The 22,538-nt window shown below is 50.4% G+C and overlaps 1 protein-coding gene across 1 annotated transcript in view; it reads right to left on the minus strand.

Annotated features, from left to right (window-relative positions):
- BSN (bassoon presynaptic cytomatrix protein) overlaps positions 1-22,538 on the minus strand; it is a gene marked incomplete at its 5' end in the record, with an annotated part of 239,036 nt that overhangs the window by 28,219 nt on the left and 188,279 nt on the right. The window contains 5 exon segments of the mRNA XM_020999265.2: positions 205-892; positions 894-5,830; positions 5,832-5,939; positions 5,941-6,924; positions 7,331-7,768. Coding sequence (XP_020854924.2) covers positions 205-892; positions 894-5,830; positions 5,832-5,939; positions 5,941-6,924; positions 7,331-7,768 — 7,155 coding nt within the window.

Raw genomic sequence — 22,538 nt, forward strand, 5'->3', positions numbered from 1 at the left:
GACCCCATACCTCTCCTGAGCTCCTACTATACCACCTTTTCCTCTACCCAAGCAAACATCACTGGCTCTTCTTATTTTTGTTAAAGGGCCAGGACAAAGTGCTGTTTTCCAAAACGATAGTATGCCCTCCTCCCCCCAACTTCTCTTGGCCCCAAAGCATTCTTTCAGTAGATAGGATTTCCTCTCTACTCATCCCCATCTTACCTGACTGCCCTGGAGGACTTGTTGCTGATAGAGGGAGAACCTCTCTTTGGCTGACTCTTCGGCAGTGGGGCTGATGGGCTTGGGGTCCGACAGGGACCTCTGCATGGTTTTCATGGGGCGAGGCACAGTCTGTTGGCGCTGGGCGCTGTCGGCAGTGAAATGCTTCTGTGGTGTTACGTGGGCCTTGTTCAGTCTCTCACTGGAAGCAAAGGAGGATTCCAGGAGGCGGTGTGGGGACAAGGGAGAGACAGGTGAGTAAAGAACCTGAGGAGACTTGGGGGGCTGACGGGTTACTAGCTGGGAGAGGGACTCGGTGGGCAAATGAGACTGGTAACCAATTTCTAAGGGGTCCGGTTTCTTCTTCTCAAATTTCCCAGGCCCCTGCTGCCTGGGCTCCAAGGGTCCAGTGGTGACAATCTGAATGCTGGGGGTGTAGGGGGTGATGGCTGCCGGCCCTGGGAGCTGAGGCACCACAATCCCCTGGGCCTGTGCTTCCGGCTCTGTCTGGCATGCTAGGCTCTCTCCCTTCTGAGTCTTCTCTGGGGCCGAAATGTATTTGATAATCTCCACTTTGGGGTCTGGGGTGGTGATGTGAATGGAAGGCGAGACCCTCAGCAGCTGATCGGGCTCTGTCTGTACTGAGCAGTCACTGATGGTTTGGATGCCAACACTCGACTTGCCCCCTGGCCGAGGAGGAGGAGTCGTGCTTGCTGTCGGAAACTGAGTCTGAGTGGCGCGAGAAGCGGGTGCGGCGCCGGCGGACAGGCTGCTCCCACTCAGCGTCGTCTTCGTCGTCCGTCTGGACACTGCAGTCCGCGCTCCGCCGAGCCCGGCGCCTCCGGGACATAAAGTACCGCTCTTCCCCATCCTCCTCGTCAGTCTGCACGCTGCTGTCGGTGATCTTCTTGACCACGTAAGGCTCGTGGGCCTCCTCCATCTCATAGGCATCCCGGAGGCGGGGCATCGAGTGTCTCTTCTGGAGGCCCCTGCCGGTCTCCCAGCGCTCATCCGTCTGCAGAGACATGTCCGAAGCCGAGCTGGGGAGGGGCCTCGGCTGCCCCGGCCCCTCCATGCCCATGGCCGCGGTGGCCATGAAAGCTTGATTTATCGGAGGCCAGTACTGACCATTCGGGCCCACGGTGCGCTGCATTTCTAGGGCGATCTCTGGCAAGGCTTGGGGAGGCAATCTCCCGGAGGGGTCGCACGCCGGGGGGAAGGGCGCCTTCTGCCTCTTTTGCTCCTCCAGCTGCTGCTGCAGCTGTTGCTGCAGCTGCTGGATCTGCTCCAGCTGCAGGCGCTGCTGGGCCAGCTGCTCCCTCTGCAAGGCGAACTGGGCCTGGCGCTCCTCCTGCTGCTGCTGCAAGACTTGGTGCTTGATGGTCTGCAGCTCCTGGATCTCCCTCTGTACCAGCATCTGCTCCTTCTCCCGATGCCGCTGCAGCTCCACGCGCTCGCGCTCCAGCTCCTCATGGAGCCGCAGCTGCCGCAGTTTCTCCAGCTCCACGCGCTCCCGTTCCATCTGAAGCAGGTGCTCCTGCTGCTTCCTCTGCCTCTCTTCCTCCTTCTCTTCTTTCTCGGCACTCCCTGCTTTGCCCAAGATGGTCGCTGGGGGAGCTTCTCCAGGCTGCTTTTGGCCAGGCAGGTGGGGCGGGCCTGTGCCCGCCTCTTTGGATCCTACAGCGGCTGCTGCTGGGGGCTCTTCTCGAGCGCTTCCCAGTGGCTGCTCAGTTCTCTGTAGACCTCCAGCTGCTGCCGCCACCACTGGTTTCCCAGCAGGTCCAGGGGTCACGCTGCTCCCAGCCACACTGGTGGCCAGGCCCGCCTTCCCCAGGTACAAGGGGCCGTCAATCCCAGGTGCTGTTGTGATGGCCGGGAATCTGCTTGGGGCTGGATATCGATAGAGCCCCGGCGGCATGAGGGGAACCCGGGGAGCAACCACGGGTACTCGGGTCAAGCTGGCAAGAGGCACAGGGGTAATGCTACCCGGGCCATAGGGTCTGTAGATACCTCGAACCATAGGCCGAAGCACCGATGCCGGCTGGGTGGTGATGGGAAGAGTTGAGGCAATTGGCGTGTTGATGGTAGAATAAATCATCCCGTCGGCTGCACGCACGGTGGCTGTGGAAGGGAAAAGCTGCCTGATGGCCCCTCCTCCCTGCCCGGCGGCAGGACCGTACTGGGCTAGCTTCCCAAAGCTCTGCCGGCCTTCAGGGAAGTTCGGGTTCATCATCACGTTGGGTTTAATGGCTGCCAGGCCCTGCTGGGCGCTGGCTCCAGGCCCAGGCCCAGGCCTGGGGCCATACTGCATGAGCTCCGGGCTGCTGCTGTGCCGTCCTCCGTACTGGTCCATGGAGTTGAGAGCCGCACACATGCGGCTGATCTCCCGGGCTGTGGTTGCACTATACTGAGCCAGGCTGGATTCCTGGAAGCCGGACAGGTCCCCTCGGGGCGAGTATCGATAATCAGAGTAGATGTTTGATGCTGAGCTATACCTTCTCATGGGGAGTGGGTGTCCCATCAGGTCTGGGGCTTGTCTCAGATCTGTGAAGGAGCCATACTGCATTCCCTGGGGCAGGTAGCGGCCATCGAAGCCGATGCTGTAAGAGTGCTTCATGGTTGTGAGGTCCATAGCTGAGTCTCCCCCAGAGGGGTGGAAGAATTGGTCACTTTTGTGTGGGTAATAACTCAACCCAGCCTCAGCCAGGTTGGTGTCAGACATGGACGAGTAAAGCCTTCCCGTAAGGCCATGAGAGTACAGTTTTTGCTCCTCATAGAGCCTGGGACCCGCTGCAGCCTGTTCCCTGTACGGGGATGGCTCGGGAAGGTCTGGTTCCCGGGGCCCATAAAATGGAAGGCTGCTCTGGCTGGGCTGGGCTGTGTCCACTACATTTTTCTCGGGCATCTTAGAGGAGGGATGGAAAGTCCCAGTACAGCTGCTGCTGAAGGGGAATTTGTAGACCATATCACAGCAAGCCACGTGACTCTCTGGTTTGATCCCAGTGAGGTCTAAAGCACTGGTGGGTTCTTCTTTGACCAGCTTGGTCACTGCACCAGCTGTCATGTCATCCATCTGCACCATCATCATATGAGGTTTCTTCCCACCAACGTGTGTGGGCACACTGTGCGCTTTGAGCTCTGCAGGCGTGCCCCGGTATGCATCGGAACTCGGCTCTGCAGGGTATGGCTTGATGCTAATGTTCTGTGTGGTGCTCATCTGAGTGACAAGAATATCTTTTTTAACCAAAGGTGTCATCTGGTTGGGCAGGTTATACCGGGCAAATTTGGTTTGCTGGGGACTGCTAGGTTCTTTGGGCTTTCCACGGGGCCCTCCTTGGTAAGGACCAGTCTGCACAGCCTGTTCCACATGTTTGACCTGGGTCAGACACACGGGACTTCCCGTCCCTTGTCCAAAGTCCAGTCGGTGCTGGAAAGGGTCCCCATAGACCACAGGTTGCTTTGGCTGAGACACGAGCATGGAGGAAGCCACAGTGATGCTGACAGTGGTGGAGGTGCTAATGAAGGTGTGGGTGTGCTCCTGGGCATTGAGGTTGATGATGAGAGGCTGGATCGTGGTGGACTGCCGTCCTGGAGATTGGTCCAATGTCAGACAGTATTTCCTGGCCTCGGCGGCCAGGGAAGTCAGGTCCATGCCTCGGTCGGTGATGATGATTGGGGCAGACTTCATGGCTGTCCGTAGGTCTACCACAGAACTAGTTGGTGGTTTGGGCCCTGGTTCTACCCGGGATGTCCCAGGGACTGATGAGATCCTGCACAGGGAGATGTTCTCAGCGGGCAGGGAGCCCCAGCCATACAGAGCTGCTGGGCCGTCCATGACTGGGGTCACGTGCCCCTTGGCAGCATTCATGGGGACGATGGCGCTCGAAGCGGGGGTTCTGTCGCCCTTGGGGAAGCTGTGCACTGACTGTTCCTGTTGGAACTGTGCTCCATTGACCTGTACTGACTGACTGTAGCTGTGAATGGTAGCTTGGCGTCTGGTCGGAGATGACGCTGGTGAGGTGGAAGAGCTTGCATTGACCAGCTGGGTTTGGCTGGCCGCATCTGAAGCTAAGGTGATGACCATAAAGGGAGGTTCTTGAGAAGACTGCTGCCTGGTGAGGCGAGGTGAGCCAGAGCGGTGTGGTGTCTGTGTGCCCTGAGCAACCATGGAAGATGGGGTGGAGGAAATGGGGCTCCTTGGGATGTCAGAGGGGAGAAGTGGGCTGTGGGTCTGGGTCGAGAGCTCTGCAGTAGACTTGGGCCCAATTCTGCCAATCGCAGAGGGAAGGCCCTCCATCGGAGAGGTTGGGGAGAGGGGTGGGCTTGCACTCTTGAAGCTGGGATAGCCTTTTGATGACAAAGGAGCACTGATCTTGCCCTCACTCATGCTCTGAAGCCTCTCTCTTGCAGGTAACCCACCCATGTCAGAGAAGACCTGAGCCTGGGGCATCTCTTCGGTCTGGGAGCTGTAGCTTGCGGTGGTGGGGAGTGCAGGCTCTGGGCCGGCGGGGGACATTGCAGCTGTGTAGACACGCGGTCTGCTGGCCATACTAGAAGCTACAGTTGTGACTGAAGGGGTCCCTTTGCTGTATGTGAAAGGAGCTGTCACTCCCTTGAGAGCAGAGCTGGAAGAAGCTGGGGAGCTGAGAAGCCTGAGGGCATCCTGAGGTTCTTTTGCAAAATGCTGGGTGACTCGCACATCAGGGATAAGCCGGCTTCCGCCACTGTCTGAGGAGAAGGCCATGGGCGCTGCCAGCTGGGTGGGGCTGGTGCCAGGGGTGAGGGGACCACCGTTCTGCCTCATCAGCTCACTGTAAGCACTCTCTGCATTCAGAAACTGCTTCTCCTGGTAAGTGTCTTCTCGGTCCTTCTTCTCCTCCTGGAAAGCCAGGTCTCGGGAAGAGGCCTGGTGCATCCTGGCGATGCTCTGGGACGTCTGGAGGATCTCCTCATACACGGCTCCTGCATCTGCAGCCTCAGGCTCGTAGGTGGGCTGAGAGGAGCCCAGCTGACTGGACACGTAGTCATAGCCCTCAACGTACTGGTATTCAAAGCTGCCCTGGCCTCGGTCCGTGCCCCGCGAGCTGCTGTAGGTGCTGCTGGCCTGGGCCTGCTGCCCTTGCTGCTTCTGGAGAAGCTCAGCCTTCCGCATCATCTCTTCATAGGCCTCTTCGGCGCTTTTCAAGGGCTTGCTGGAAGGGTAGCTGGTGCCGCTGGAGGTCTTCTCAGTTGGGGAGTAGAGGGACATGAAGGTGGGCAGATTGTATTCGCTCCCAGACTTGTAGAGCTTGGAGGGGCCGATCTCGAAGCCCTCAGCCTCGGAGTCGAGAGAGGGTGACGGGGAGTACTCAGAGCAGGACGATCGGTGGAGCTCTTCCATCTCGGCCGCCTGGCGCAGCTCCTCGGTGGGCGAGGCATCCTCGATGGGGGACAGGTTGCTGGGGGGGGTCTTGGACCGCTCCCGCCTCCGCTGGGCCCTGAGCTCCTCTTTATCCCGCTTGGTCTTGCGGGCTGTGCTGCGGATGCGCTGCTGCTCTACCTCCCGCATCTTTTCCTGCTCCCGGAGCAGCTCCTCCTCCTCTCGGAGCTCCTCTTCCTCGGAGGAATCCTCAATAGTGGGGAGCAGGGGGGCCGTGGGAGCGGTGCCGGGCTTTCCTCTGCTGCTTGACCTCTTCCAGTCTCTGCCGGCGGCTGGGGCTGCTGTCGCTGTCTTCTTCGAGGGAGGACAGGGACGTGGGGGGACGTGCCTGAGGTGTAGCTGGGGGTGGTGGCGGGCAGCGTGGAAGAATACTCTCCTTTGGAGCGGTCTTCAGGAGACCCGGTCAAGCTCTCCATCTCTAGCTCGGGCTCCCTGTCCAGGCTGATGTCCGCCTCCTGGCTCATCTCCATTTCTCGGCCGTAGCTGTTGGTACTGTTGAGCTCAATGGTCTTGAAGCGGCGCAGGCCCCCCTGGAGGGCCGCCACGTCCTCGGGCTCAGGAGCGCCCACGTCCTTCAGCTCTTCCTCGTAGCCAGTGGTGGCATTGTGAGGCAGCCGCCTCTTGGGTGGGGCGGGCTCCTGGCCCTGCTCCAACCCTGGCTTGGAACCGGCTTTCCTCAAGCTGTACTTTGCCCGGTCGTACTCAGTGTCATCCTCCTCCAGGTTGTCCTCCTCGGCACTCATCTCCAAAATCTGCCTCCTCATAAAGTCTTCGTCTGGACCCTCAGCCTCTCTGCCCGTGGACGGCGCTGGGAGGGGAGAGAGCCCGCCCTCACTGCTGTCTTCCACGTAGTCATGGCGTAGTTTGCTGCCAAAGTCATCGGACGACTCGGCCGTATCCCTCGCATCTCTCTGGTTCTCCCACTCGAGAGAATCTTCGTCCTCTTCCAAGATATCTTCCAGTTCCTCATCAGAGTCAAAAGCCTCAGGTGTGATAGAAAGGGATCTAGGCCTCTGTCTCTGCTTTGGTTCCTCCCGCGGCTGGGGGCGGGCCTTGGCCTGTTCCACCTGGGCACCGCCCTGGGCCTCCAGGAGGGGCCGCATGCTGCTTTCCAGTTTGTTGAGTTCTGAGGGGCTCGGTGGGCTGGGCTCCACCACCCCGGCGGTGTTCAGCTGCTCCTCTTCCTGCTGTACGAGCCCTGTGATCTCACTTTGGGAGCTGGAGATCCCATCGGAGGAGTAGCCAGTATCACTGAGGCTCTGGGGGCTCCGGGACAGGTCCTGGGAATAAGGCTTGCTTGGGTCCTGCAATGGAAATAGAAGCCATTACAAAGGAGAAGCAAAGTGAGGACTGTTGCTCCGTGGTGGGAGCACTTATGGTAGAAAGAGTCCCATGCTTTTTTTTTGTGGGGAGACCTGAATTCTAATCTGGACTCTGCAACTAAAGTTCTATGTCCTTCCCCTCCCTGGGCCTCAGTTTCCCCATATAAAGTGAGGGGGTCAGAAGGCATGTGTAGAAGGCCCCTTCCAGCTCTCAATCCTATGGCTTCTCCAGCTCTCTGAGCCCTCTGGTCCCTCCAGCCTTAAGCTTGTGTTGTCTATGCCACCAGCTTGGAGGAGAGGGGGCAGGGGAAAGGGCTGGCGTGCAGACACTCCCTGTGATTCACTCTGGGACCCCTCCCCATCTTGGGCCTGAAGGGAGGAAACTGACCTGGTGCTCACTCCCTCTCGGCGCCTCAGAGGTAGAGCTGACCTTGCTGTCGGCGAGAGGCGGTTCTGCCCTCTTGGGCCCATCCTTTGTCTTCGGGGCCTCCGTGAGCATGGTTGGCAGAGGGGATGGCTTCGGCACTTGTTTGGCTTCAGCTGGGCCGCTGGGTTTCTTCTCCTGCAGGCCGCTTGGAGGCTTGCTGGGTTCGGATGCCCTGAGGTGCTTGGTCTGTAGGCTGGGAGAGGTGTGGGGGGGTCCCGTGGGCTGCCCTGGCCCAGCTGCAGGTGGCCCCTTCTGCTTCTGAGGGGATGGGCTGGGTTGGTGTCGTGGCGAACTCGTTGGTGTCTGCTTTGGGGTAGGCATGGGCACGGGGGCTGGGTCACCAAGGCTTCCTTCCAGCAGCCTCTGTGTTTGGCAGTTCAGACACAGCCACTCATTTTTCTGCAAAAGAAGGACCAAATACAAGGCAGAATTAGTTAACCTCTCTCTGACTCAGTTTCTTCAGCTGTAAAACAGGGATAATAAAAGCATTGGCCTCCCAGGGTTACTGTGAGGATTAAACCAGATAATAATTGTAAAGTATTTAGCACACAGCCTGGCTCACAATAGCCACTGTATAAATGCTAGCCATTATTACTATTTCTTTAGCTTAATCAGTGCATATTCTCTTCCCTCTCCTTCTAGCCTCCACTGGAAGACCACCGCTGGGGGCGACTCCATTATCTCGGAGCAGCCCATCCTCCTTTGGCATAGCTCTGATTGCTGGGAGGTTTCCCCTTACCTCAAACCGAGAGCTGCCTCTGCTGCTTTCCTCATTGCTCCTTGTCCTGCTCCTCTAAGGATGAGCAGGACAAACATAACCTCTCTCCCAAATGACAGCTCTTCAAATACTCAAATACAGCCATTATCCCAATAGTGCTCACCCTCTGAGCACTCCCAATCTTCTTTCTGGAAGAATAAAATAGTCCCAGTTCTTTCCACCAGTCCCTCTATGGCCTGGTCTTAATTCCTCAATTGCAGTCTGCTTGAGCAGAGCCCACCAGGGCCTCAGCCCGGCGTTAGGATCAGGGCACACGTGTCTTGAGCAGGGAGTCCCTGTTTGCCCATCTCTCCATGGCAGGAGCAGCTTCCAAACTGGCCTTGTTCCTAGCAAAGAACACCCATTCATCACTCTCCTGTTACCTACAGGGTCTTAGACATTATTTCCTTGGGCTTCATCCAGCTCCTGTCCCCTGCTTCTGCCACTCCAGCCCTCAAATTTAATAGGAAGCTTCAGGATATTGAACTTGAGTAGGGGGACTGGCCCAGGTCAGGTAGCATGTAGCATAAAGTGAATCCTTATGTCCCCAGAAGAAACTTCAACCCAAGCAGGAGGGCTAGGTCTGGGGAGTGCAATAGGCCCATAGCCCAAAGCTCAGAGCCTAGCCAGGAGCAGAGAGAGAGCATACCCATCCCTGAGCCCAGAGCTCAGACCTAGGGTATAAGAAGAACCCAGAACCCAGTTTCTAGCCCAGAATCCAGCCTCAGAATGAGAGAGTCCAGAGCCTAGACCAGATCCCCAGAGCCAAGACCTACGTAAGAGAGCCCAAGGCCTGTAGCCCAGAATTCTGAGCTCAGCTCCAGGGTGAAAGCTGTCAGAGTTCAGACCTGAACCCTCAGTCCAGCCAGAGGGAGAGAGAGAGAGAAAGAGAGAGAGAGAGAGAGAGAGAGAGAGAGAGAGAGAGAGAGAGAGCGAGAGCGAGCGAGAGAGAGAGAGTGCCAGAGCTTGGGAGGCTAAGCCCAGGGCCCAGCCCTAGGCAAAAGATTGTAGAGCCTAGCCCAGGGCCCAGCCTCAGGGCAAGAGAGTCCAGAGCCCAGCCCCAGGGAGAGACCAGGAGCTGCAAGTAAAGACCAGGGGCTCCTGCCAGCCAAGAAGAGCTATTTTTATCTCCCCTGAGTGGCCAGAAATAGAAAGATCTTTGAGGCTTTTATTTCCTCCTGTCTCTCAGCCTCCAGGCTTTAAATCTTGTTGCTTCCCTTCTGATGGCAGAGTAAAGGTGCTTCATTCCTGCTTGGCCCAGAGTGAAGACCCTCAGGTTCGATATTCCATTTTTGTGCTTCTCTTCTTCCCATGTCCTCGGGTCTAACTCCCTTATTTTACAGATGAGGAAACTGAGGCCAAGAGAGGTCAGGTAACTTGCTCAAGTCACAAAGGTAGAAGTGATGAGACAGAAACTGAACTCAGGACCATTGACTCACAGTGCCCCTCAGGACTCTTATTTGTACCTAAAGGCAATCAGAATGGAGGAGCCGCTGCTTGGGTAACTTTGGCAACGCGGCCCTGGTTTTGGTTCAGGAAGACGTGGGCTCTAGGGCTGGCGAAGGCCACAGATCTATGAAGCTTCCAGGTAAAGCACAACTTCCATCATCCAGGTACCAACCAGGGACATCGGCTCAAGCCCAGCAGAAGCCAGGTCCTACTAGGCCAGGCAGGTTGCAGATACAGGAATCAGTGGCTCTCCCCTGCCAGGTCAGGGACGGGTCAGGAAAGGTGACTGTGATTCAGTGTCTGGCCATCTGGACCAGAGAAACAGAACAGAGGTCACTCCCTGGACACCTATAGCCTCACAGCATATCAGAACTGGAACGGACTTTAAAGATTCTGGATTTGGAACTGGATAGGACTATGGAGAGCCCCAAGCAGAGTCAAACCTTGAAGTGGGGTCCTCCTACTCCAAAGTCATGGCCCCTTATCCTACATCGCACTGCTTCTGGAGGGCAGAGGAATACAAGTGCATAGGAGTTAGAGCTGGAGGGGGCCCTGGACATCATCTGGTCTACCCTCCCTGCTGCACAGATGAGGAAACTGAGACTGAGAGCGGTGAAGGTACTTGCTTAAGGTCATAAAGGGAGTTGGCTCCTCTACTAACGGCTGTCAGGACTTCGGACCATCTGGGTATTCAAGAGCCCCCTTAGGAAGCTGGCACTCCTCCCTTTGTTCAACCTTTGAGGAGTGTTCTAATCCTGTCAGTGCCTGCCGGGCAGGATACACAGAAGCTCAGACACTGCTGGGGTGCCCATCAGGGATTCCTCACTAATGGAACTACCTCAAGGGCTTTCAGCGATATTCTCTAAACAAAGGGTTGGCTTGGGCAACAGGAGGGCATCAATTATGCATACTCATGTTACAAACTCAGGATGAGGAAGATTGAGGCATGAAGCAGGGACCAGAGGGGGCTCAGGAGCAGTGGTGGGGTGAGGGGCAGGGCAGAGCAAGCAGGTTCCTCCTGGGGGTTAAACACCAACTAAGCCCCAGTTTCTCCCTCTTGCCCTACAGTCCTTTAAGCACCTATGAAGACTTTCTCTAAGGTTGTTTTGTTCGTTTGTTTTACTAGTTGGGAGTAAAAAGTCAGTTAGCTGGGAATTCCCTTTCAAAATCAGCATTTTAGGAAGGACCCCAGTCATATTTAATCTCACTCCTACCTGGACTCTCTCTGGCCTCCTTCTCCCTGACTGTCAAACCCATACACCCAGCCCCAATATCTCCTAATAGTAAATATGCAGTCCTATATTTCCAGGTGCCTGTGATAGCTAGCTCCACCTGGCCTTCCTCTAACTCCATTCATTCAAAACTGAATTCATCTGCCCCACCAAACTGGTCTTTCCTCCCAACTACCCAAAGTCTTTCGATGGCCCCACCATCCTCCCAGCTGCCCAGACTTTAAAAATGCCCAGGATAAAATACAAACTCCTTAGTTTGGCATTCACATCCCTTTACAACCTGACTCCCTCACAGTTTCAGCCTTCCCTCATAGTATTTCTCTGATACAGCCAAACCAGCCAAATCAGGAGTGATTCTATGATTGCTTGAGAGGTATGGAGGAGTGGATAAAGCACTTAGAGGATGTGGGACCTTGGGCAAGTCACTTAGCCTCAGTTTCCTCATCTGGACAACAGAGGGTGTAGGATTAGATGAATGATAAGGTCTCTTCCAACTCCAAAGCGATGATTTCCTAGCCCTAAATTTGTGATCCTACATCCTTCCTTGTCCTTGTCCACATGTGGCCTTGAGGCCACACGTGACCCTCTAGGTACTTGGGTGAGGCCTTTTCACTGAATCGAAGTTTTACAGAACAAATCCTCTTGTTATTATTATGCATATGTTATCTATATAATTATGATTATGATTACTAGGGATATTTGTTCAATGAAGTTTGGATTCAGTCATAGGGCCACATGTGGCCTTGAGGCTGCAGGTGTCCCACCCCCTAAAGAGATTATTCTCCCATACCTAGAACCAGCTCTCTAACTATTGGAATCATTTTCTTTTTTTAAGGCCCAGCTCCTCCGTGAAGACTTTCCTGAATTCCTTCCCTCCCTCCCAATCCAGGTGAAATGATGTCTTCTTCCTGAAATTCCTCATAGCCCTTTGATGGAACCTCTCCTTATTGCCTATCTATGATCTTCCTCATATTGTCCTAACCCCCCTCTTAGATTGCATGATCTTTAAAGGCAGGAATTATGTCGTTTTTCTTCTTCGTATGTTCATCTCTGACCACAGCATCCTGAACATAGAAAACGACTAACGCGTCTTTGTTGAGTTGAATGGAATTCCTAGATAACAGAATGACAGACCCCAGGCCTACAAGGAGACTGTCTATGGACCCTGAAAAGACTGCAGAGATCCCAACCTTGCTGGACATTCCCTTCTTCTTCCCTTCAGCCTGTTCCTGGATATTGAAGGGAGGCTGAGTTTTGGAAGGGGGTGACCAGGATGGCAAGAGGATTCAAAACCAGGCCACGCAAAGATGATTTGGAGGAAATGGTGGTGATTAGCCTACAGAAGTGAAGATTTCTCCATAGAACATGATTGACACTTTCAAGGGTATAAAGGACTCCCAAGTTGAGAAGGGATTATGAATGTTTTGCTTGGCAAGAGAGCAGACCTAGAAGCAATGTTGTTAGCTGTTGCAGACAGACAGATTTCAGCTGGATATGAGGGAAAGCTCCCTGTTGAACAGAACTGTCCCAAAGTACAAAGGACTGTATCAGGAAGAAGTAAGCTCCTCGTGACTAGAGGTCATAGGATCACAGATTTAGAGCTGGAAAGAGTTTCAGCGCCCTGCAAACATAACCTCCTCATTCTACAGATGAGGAATGAGGCACTAAGAAGTTACGTGACTTGCTCGAATGACACAGCTGATAAGTGTCTGAGGTGAGATTTGAACTCAGGTCTTCCTGATGCCAAGTCCAGTGTTCTCTCCACTACTTCCTGCTGCTTCCAAGCAGAGGTTGGATTGACCATTGTTAGGGATGTTACAGAATGGATACCTGAGTGGGTATTTGTTAGACTAGATTCAATTCAACAACCACTTTTTAAGCACCTAACAATGTGCAAAATGCTGTTCTAAGCATTGAGAATATGAAGACAAAAATGAAAAAAGGGTACTTGCTCTTAAGAAGCTTATGTTAACTGAGCAGTACAATGCATAAACAGAAAAGTAAAACCCCAAAATGGGGTCATGATGAGTGGGGCACAACTGATAACAACAAAAGCAAGATAATTTTAGGAAAGGGAAAGCACTGAGAAGAAAAGGCATTAGAGAAAGCTTTCTAGAAAAGCTGCCACCCAAGTTATGTCTTCAAGGAAGAAAAGGATTTGAAGAGGTGGTGGTAAGGGGAAGGTGGCGGAAACATAGAAGAATCAATCAATTAAGGGAAATAATGTGAAGGAAGTCTGGAAAGGTTAGCTGGCACCCCATGTGAAGGACCTTAAATGCCATCAGAACAGTTCTGTGTCTGTCTCAGAGGCAGGATTGTGACATGGTCGGAACTGCATTTTAGAAAGAGTCATTTGGAGAGCTGGGCATGAAATGGATTGCAGGGAGGTGAGTGTGGTACAAGGGAGACTAATTAGAACACAGATTCTTAGCCTGGAGTCTGTGAGTTGTTTTGAAAATCATTTTAATAATTGTATTTTGATGTAATTGGTTTCCCTGGTTAATCCTATTGATTTTATTTTATGCATTTTAAAATGTTATTCTGAGAAGGGATCCATAGGTTTTGTCAGACTGACAGAGGGGTCCTAGACACACACACGCATGCACACACACACACACACACACACACACACACTCACACAGACCTCCTGAATTTGTTGTTGCAAAAATCCAGATGAAAGATGATGAGCTGGAGTATAGCAGTGTGAGTGGGGAGAAGAGGGTGGATGTAAGAGATATTTATTGGAGAGAGGAATGATAAGAAGTCAGTAAGTAACTAGATATAGGAGGTGAGAGAGAATGAAGATGTGGGGATGACTCTCAGATTGTAAATCCAACACTGGCTAACAATGTGACCTTGGGAAACTAATGTCACTTCTCTTTGCTTGTTTCCTCCTCTGTCAGATAGAGATAATAACATTCACACCACCTGCCTTTCAGGATTTGGGGGAAGAAAAGTCCTTTTTTTTTTTTTTAAGGCAATTGGGGTTAAGTGACTTGCCCAGGGTCACACAGCTAGTAAGTGTCAAGTGTTTGGTCTGAGGCCGCATTTGAACTTAGGTCCTCCTGACTTCCGGCTGGTTCTCTATCCGCTGTACTACCTAGCTGCCCCAAGGAAAAGTCCTTTAAATCTTAAATTATCACAGAAAAAAATTTTTTTATTATCATGCTTCCTCTGAGTTTTGCAGAGGCTTTATCTTCCCAACTCAGTAAGGTCGATTCAGTGATATTGCTCATTTCCCAGGCAGCCCCTCCCCTCCTTTAGTACTTTCAGCATCTAATTCTCCTCTCTTTGTGGGTTCTGTACCTTTAAGTCACAGGAGACGCTAGAGGAGAGACTGAGATCCCACCAGTGGTTCCTCAGGGAGAGGCAGAACCAGATTCCAACCTGGAGATCGTCATGTGACATTCTGAGGAAGGCCCCAAGTCATAGGATTATAGGATTTGGAGCAGAAAGGGATCTTACAGATAATTTAGCACAGGGGTCTTAACCTTTTATGGACCCCTTGGGCACTCTGGCGAAGCCTATGGATGGATAGCCTTTCTCAGGATATTGTTTTTAAATGCATAAAATGAAATGCATAGGATTACAAAGGAAACCAATTATACTGGAACATAGTTATCAAAATATGATTTTTAAAACAAGTTGACAATCCCCAAGTTAAGAACCTTTGACCTCATCCAGCTCCCTAAATTTTTTTTTTTTAACTAATGAGAAGCACAGAAGGGGAATGAGTTGCCCAAGGTCACAGAGTAAGTAATAGGGGTGGGATTCAGATGCAGGTCCTTGCCTTCAATTCTTCTCTTTCTGTGACGCCTTCTAATTGTATTTATCTGCTCTCGAGAAGGAAGCCAAGATACAGTATCTAGTATTTCTTCATAATGGATTTAGTTCACTAGAGGTCAGGAGACTTACACAAATCACATACCAAGGAAGCCTCTTCCTGCCCTGGCTTGGTCCTCAGCAGGTCTCAGTGAGTGAGTGGATCTGTTTCTGACCTGGAGACACTTGCTGCTGAATCTGGGCTTCCCCTAGCCCCATTCCTCTATCAACAGCCCCAGAAAGTGGCAGAACTAGATTGACTTCAAACCTGAGAAGTGAGTTGTGGGGGACCGGACACCAGCCTTAGAGTCAGAAAACATGGGTTCAAGCCCTGGCTCTTTCACTAATACTCTCTGAGACTTTGGCCAAATCCCTCCCCTTTCTCTAGGTCTCACTTTCCTGGTCTGTAGAAATGAGTCAGGTAGCTGGACCAGATGATCTCTAAGGCTCCTTCCAGCTCCAAACCACTATAAAGATTCTGTCTTCTGACTCCAAATCCATTCTTCTCTCCACTTCATCATGCTGTCAGCTCCAGGGAAGGCAGAAGAAATATTTGTTGAATGAATGAATGAAAATAACCTAGGAGGAAATGGATTTGGATAGATTCCCAGTGTAATCAACAAAAGAGGATCCAGGAAAAGTTGGTTTCATTTTTTTAAAATTCCTCTAGCCTTTGGCAGAGCAAGGAATGAAGGAGAAGCTTCATATCTGAAGCTGCTTCTATGAAATGAAGGGAAGAAACCTGTGGAAGGGGCATTGGAACTGGGCCTCAAAAGCCAAGTAAGATGTTCATAATTGTTCCAAGATCAAATCCTCTATTTGCTGGCTAGCACCCTGACTCCAAACAGCTAGGGCCTAACCCCCAAGCTGACGCCACCTCCAAGATACCCATCACAGCTAATGTTTGCATAATCAATCAACAAGGCTTTCTTTCTTTCTTTCTTTCTTTGTTTATTTATTTATTTATTTAATTATTCATTTATTCCTTCCTTCCTTCCTTCATTCATTTATCTATCTATTTTTTCATTCATTCATTCATTCATTCATTCATTTATTCACTTATTTATTTGTTTGTTTGTTTGTTTGTTTTTAATGAGGCAATTGGGGGTAAGTGACTTGCCCAGAGTCACATAGCTAGTGAGTTTTTCTATGTCTAAGGCTAGATTTGAACTCAGGTCCTCCTGACTCCAGAGCCAGTGCTCTATCCAAAGGATTTCTTAAATGCCTAAGACATACTAAGCACTGGGCTGGGTGTGGGGATACAAAGACAAAAGTGACAATTGTTCCTACCCTCAAAGAGCTTATATTCTACTGGCCATGGGGGGGGGGAGGAGAGAGACACACACCACCATTTACAGAAAAGTAAATATAGGATATGTGCAAAATAAATACTCTGTGATGAGGGGGGTGGAGTGTGAGGAGGGGAGGGTACTAACAACTGGGGAAATCAGGTAAGGCCTCTTGAAGGAGGTGTCACCCGACCTAAGCCTTGAAGAGAGCTAGGTGGAGGTAAGGAGGAAGAGTATTCCAGGCATGAGGGACAGTCAATACAAATATACAGAGGCAGGAGATGGAAGGTCATGTATAGGGAAGAGCAAATAGGGTAACATAATCAGCCTAGTAAGACATGCAGGAAGCCATACTGTGAGGAATTTCTATTTTATCCTAAAGGCAACTGGGAATTACTGAAACTTCTTGAGCAGGGATGGGGCATGGTTAGACTTATGCTTTAGAAATACTGATCTGGTAGCTCTGTGGTGGAAGGTAGATGGGAGGGGCTCGAGACTTGAGGCAGGAAGCCCAGTGAGGAGACCCTAGCAAGAGTTCAGTTGAGAGGAGATATAGTCCTGGACCAGGATTGTTGTGGTGTGAGCAGAGATAAGTAGATGGCCTTGGGAAACCTGGAGGTGGAACTTATAACACGTGGAGACTGATGGGGCAGAGAGACGATCAAGATTGAAGGTGGCTCCTAAGTTGCAAAGCTGGGTATCTTAAAAGAGTGGTGATGCCCTCAACAGAAGTAGGAAAGTGAAGAGGAAGGGAAACGATAACAAGGTCTCTTTTGGACATGTTGAGTTAGAGTTATCTATGGGACACTGCAATGGAGAGGTAGGACTGGGGCTAAGGAGAAATGAGGACAAGACATAGATAGGTTTGGGAGTAATCTACATGGAGATGATAGTCAGCATCTTGGGAACTGATATCACCAAAAGAGGAGAGAGAGAGAGAGAGAGAGAGAGAGAGAGAGAGAGAGAGGAGAGAGAGAGAGAGAGAGAGACAGAGAGAGAGACAGAGAGACAGAGAGAGAGACAGAGAGAGACAGAGAGACAGAGAGAGAGAGACAGAGAGACAGAGAGAGAGAGAGACAGAGAGAGAGAGAGAGAGAGAGAGGAGAAGAGGGTCCAATACATGAGACCCATTCATTCATAAGAATTGAAGTGACTGAAGATTCTGCAAAAGCAGACTAAGGACTGGCCCAACAGATTAAGACAAGAACCGCAATGGGATTGTTAGGAAAACCTGGTGAGGAGAGAACATCTAGCAGGAGGGGGCCGTCAATGGTGTCATCCACTGCAGAGGGATTAAAAAGGATGAGAAAATGCCAAGAATGGGCCTTTTTCCACCACTGGAGGTTTTCCTTTAGGATTAGGATGGTTAGCAGGAAGGAGCTGTTCATTTGCTTATAGGAGAGGGGGGATAAGGGACACATCCTTGTGGCTCAGGCTTCCTGAACAGAATTCACATCAGTGTAACTAAGCAAGCATTTGTTAAGTATCTACTATATTCCAAGGCCTGTGCCTTTGAGATAAAGAAGGAAAAAAGGAAAGAAGGAAGGAAGGAAGGAAGAAAGGAAGGAAGGAGAAAAGGAGGGAGAGAGGGAAGAAGAAAAGGAAAGAAAGAATAGCTGCCCTCAAGGAGGTTACATTCTAAAGAGAAAAAATTGGTTTGGGCATTTAAGGTGGTCCCTTCTGGGCCACATGGAGGAATGTGGCCTATGAACAATGAACATTTGGGTTGGCTAGGGCCTTACAGATAGATGATCTAGTTTAATCCTCAGGTCAGCTACGTCTTATTGTAGAACACCCACATAAATATGCACTTAGAATTAGTGATGATGATGAGGAGGAGGAAGATCATTGAGTTTTGAACTAGAAGAGATGTTAGAGTTTGATCCAATCTCATTTTGCAGATGAAGAAACTGAGGCTTCAGTCTCATATGAATATGTGGCTCTTCCCCTTGACAAAGTACTCCACTTATGACAGTGATCCTACCCTCTCTCATCTCCAGCAGTGTGGTATACAGTCCTCCCCTCTCGCTCTCACATTTTCAGTCTTTCCTTATTTATTGGCTCCTGCAATACTACCTACAAATGTGCTCCCCACTTGACCTAACCAGGTCCTCAAGCTATTGCCCTAGATCCCTCCTCCTTCTCACAGCAAAACTAGAAAAAGCTCTCACTGCACTCATGGCTTCCACATGCTCTTGTCACATTTGATTTTTTTCAACCCCTTGTGATCTGGCTTCCAAACTCATTGCTCAACTGAAATTTTTCCCTCTTAGGTTACCAATGATCTTTTAATTGCCAAGTCATCTTGACTTCTCTGCAGCATCTGCTACTGTTGATCACCACCCTCTTCTCTCCTTCCTGGGTTTCTGAGACATAGTTATCTCTTGGGTCTTCTACCTGTAGGATGCTGGGGCTAGTTTTTCTTTACTGCATCATCATCCACATCCCATCCCCTAACCATGGCTGTTCCTCAAAGTCACCCAGCACCTAGTACATAGGCAAAAACAGGTTAACAACTGTGTACATACAAGACATATATAACATAAATGGGCGGTAATCTCAGAGGTACTAATAAGGGTGGTGAGAAGAACCATAGAAAAGCCTCTTGTAGAAGATGGAAATTGGGGCTGAGTTTAGAAGAAGGCCAGGGAAGGCAGGAGACAGAGATGGGGACAGAAAGCATTCCAGACACAAGGGCCTCTAGTAAAAGGGACAGAGTAGGGAGATAGAGTGTTGTGTGTGAGGACCGGCCAAGTAGGCTATACTGATAGCTGGATTTTAGTGTGCGTGTACCGAAGGAAAGTATATGAAGATTGGAAAGGTCAGAAGAGGCCAGGTTATGAAGCACATCAAATGAAAAATGGAGTATCTGATATTTGATGTTAGAGGTGATAGGAAGCTACTAGAGTTTATTAAGGTGCGTGTGTGTGTGTGTGTGTGTGTGTGTGTGTGTGTGTGTGTGTGTGTATGACCTGAACTTTAGGAAGATCACCCTGGCAGTTGAGTAGAGAATGGACTGGGCCGGGGGGGAGACCTGAGGCAATAGTCCAGGCATGAGATGGTGAGGGCCTGCTTTGAGGAAGAGGCTGGGTGAGTGGAGAGAAGGGGATGTATATGGAGATGTTGTAAAGGTGGAATTGACAAAACTTGCCAACAGACTGGATATGTTGGGTTAGGGCAAATGAGTTGGATACAAGAGCTTCCTTCTGCTGATGGACCTTAAAATGGACTCTTCCCATGGCAGGATCACATGTTTAATTCTAGGGGGACCTTCTCCGTGTAACTTCCTACTCTACCCCCAGACAGACAAAGAAGCAGGTGGGGTCAGTTTATGAAGGCTTCTTAGAGGGAGGGAATTTTAAGCAGAAGTGGCTGGATAATCAGTAAGCATTTATTAATCACCTGATTATATGGGTTAAGAAAGAAGAGAGGATGCATGGTTTGGTGGGAAGCAGGACCACAGTGACAAAAATATCTGAAGATGTGTCATGTGGAAGAGGGATTAGGATAAGTTTTGTTCTGCTTAGGCCCAGAAAGCAGAAGTAGCAGCAATGGGGTGGAAGTTTACAAAGAAGCTTGATGGCAGGAGAACCTTCCCCAAGCAGAATGGGCCATACTGGGAGGTCATGAGCTCACTGGAAATGCTCAAACAAATGCCAGATGGCCACTCATTGAAGATAATGTAGAAGGAGGATTCCCGTGAAGGTGGCAAGGACACCACCATCTCCCACCAACCCAGGACAGCAGCCCTGGTGTTATTGCTCACTTGTGCCAACCCAACACATCCACTCTGTTGGCAAGGCTTGTTGATTCTACTTTCACAACATCTCTCATATCCATCCCCTTCTTTCCACTCACACAGCCCCTGGTCTGATGGACTCAGTGGTTTCCAAAGTCCCTTCCAACTCCAAGGTCCTGTGGGAGGGCAAGGCCTGTATTTGCCGTTCTTTGTATCCCCAATGCTTAGCATAACACTTGGCACATAGGAGGCACTAGATGAATAAATGTTTGTTGATTGACTGAATTCCCTTTTCCTGGGATGTTCTTGGCCCAGACAGGGCTGGGTGGCTCTCATACCCCCTGGCTGTTCCTGCCTACACCTTCACTTTCACACTTAGCATACACTGAGGCAGGAGGGCATTTCTGTCAATGGTGGTACCCCAGAATGGGCAGGGCAAAATGTTCAAGCAGGATAGGTGAAAATTAGGGAGATTATGTAGAGAAGACATCCTGACTTATCTGAGAAGGGTCTGTGGGGGAGGAAGCAAGGCCGTGGGCCAAACAGATTCTCCACCTCTGACTGGTGATGGCACTGCTTCCTCTGTTCCCTGAGGTCAGACAAAAGGAGGAGGGCACCAGTGACATGGACTTGGGGATGGGAGGCATCTTGGGGAGCCTTACTTTAATACCTCCCTCTTCTCCTTTCTCCTGAAGGGAATTGCTGACGGCTGAGCTCTTTCAAGCTACTGCGAAGTAATGGCTTACAAAGAAGAGACACCTCCTTCCAAGGGGCTCACCCCCAAAGTAGTGCCCATTTCTATCAGGTTTTTTTCAGGATCAGGAATGAGAAGTGTTAGAGACATTAGAGGTACATTTTCCTTATCCTTGTTTTATAGGGAGGGAAATTGAAACTCGGAGAGGCCCCACAGCTAGCAAGTGCTGTTTGAATCTAGGACTTTGGATTTCACTGCTATTTCTTCCATGTCATGGTGACCTGGGCCTGGGGCAAGGAACTGTGGGTGGTCACTGTCCACCCTCTCCCCCCCCCATTAGTTGACCCTAGTGGGCAGTCCATCCTTCCATCCTTGCTCCCTCCATGGGGACTTCCCTAATCATTAACTTTTCTGATTTCCTAGGACCCTTACAAGTGAACCTCACATCAGGGTTCCTGGATATCCTCTCTCTTATGCTGATCTCCCTGTCTCATCTATGTAAGTACTGTCTTCCCCTTTTCTGTCCACCCCAACAGTGCCTAGGAGAAGCCTGAGCACACAGGACGGAAAATGGAATTTAAGGATTGTAGTGACAGTCAGAACCACCAGAGGGAGCAATGCTGCCAGCCATAGGCACATTCCTACCCTAGAGATGCTCAAGAGAGATCAAAAGTTGGAGCTGTTCAACCAAATATACACTTTTAAAGCACCTTCTTCTATGTGCTGGGCTGTGCTCACAAGCTTTGCTGGCTCTTGTGGGGTTTGGAGGGTCTGTCTACGCAGTCAAACTCTGCTTCTAGACCACATGGGAAGAACACCAGGTTTAGGATCTTAGGACCCAGGTCTGAATCAATGTCCTGTTATTTATTACCTGTGTGACTGTGGGGAAGTCCCTGGCCCTCTCTGAACCACAGTTTCCCCATCTATAAAATGCTCCCTTCTAGCTACCTGGCACCACTGGACCTGAGCCAGTTCCCTAGTGAAGGGCAGAGATCCTGGGCTGTGGGCACTGCAGGAGGGGAGCAAGAAGGAGTGGCCAGGGGCTCTCTGGGCCTCCAGAGCCTCCTCCTCTATCTTTGGGTTCCACTGACCATGAATCTTATGTTTTCTGGAGAGCCAGCAGCTTAGTGTAGTAGAAAGGAATCAGGAGACTTGGCTCAAATTCCGACATGTGACCATGAGCAAATCAATTAATCTCTCTGGGCCTTAATTTCCTTATCTGCAAAATAAGGATAAATAATATTTATACTTCTTATCTCATAGAGAAATGTCCTAAAGAAATGGGAGTTATTGCTATATTTGCTGTGGTGGCTCTCTGTTTTAATTCATTCATTGGTCTGATGAATGAGTACTAAATACCTAGCCATACTTTGAACTCTAACTCAAATGCCATGCTCTAGGAAGCCCTCCTGGATGCCCCTCAAAAGTAACAACTTTTTTTATTCAGACCGCAAATCTTGCCTTCACCTTTCAAAGGCACTTATGATGCAGTGTTGTGTATTATAGCTCTCTGTATATGTGACTCATCTCCCTACTTGATGGCACTCCCATGAAGGTAAGGCCCATTGTTTTATCTAAATTTAATTATCCCCCTAAACTGAAAATGGGATTCTGAACACATAGGCCTTATTAAATGTTTGTTAAATGAATACGAAAGGAGGAACAAACATTTATTAAGCGCCTACTATGTACCAGGCACTATGCTAAGCACTTTACACATATTTCATTTGATCCTCACAACAATCCTGGAAGGGAGGTGCTATTATTATCCTCATTTTACAGTTGAAAAAAACTGAGGCATACAGAGAGGTTAAGTGATTTGCCTGGGTCACATGGCTGTACATGTCAGGGGGCCAGATTTGAACTCAGATCTTCCTGATTCCAGACCCAGAGCACCAATTTAGCTGCCTCAAAGGGATGAATTATAATCTGGGGTCAAAACTTGTCCCTAAGGGCTTCCTGACTTAAACATAACAAAGGAAAGGAAAGGTCAGGTAATGGAGAGCACATATCTGTTTACCCTAGTGGGCAAACAATAGACCTCTAGTCTAGGGTTGGGTTTCCCATTAAATGACAACTTTGGTTTGAGACCCAATAGAGCCACATCATGAGGACAACAAATAGAAAGAAGGTGGGATGGCTTTTTCTGTTTCTATAATGATCGTTTCATCATCAAGACAATGGAAC

Source organism: Phascolarctos cinereus, unplaced genomic scaffold, assembly GCF_003287225.1.
Source record: "Phascolarctos cinereus isolate Bilbo 61053 unplaced genomic scaffold, phaCin_HiC Scaffold_4;HRSCAF=312, whole genome shotgun sequence".
NCBI classification, from domain to species: domain Eukaryota; kingdom Metazoa; phylum Chordata; class Mammalia; order Diprotodontia; family Phascolarctidae; genus Phascolarctos; species Phascolarctos cinereus.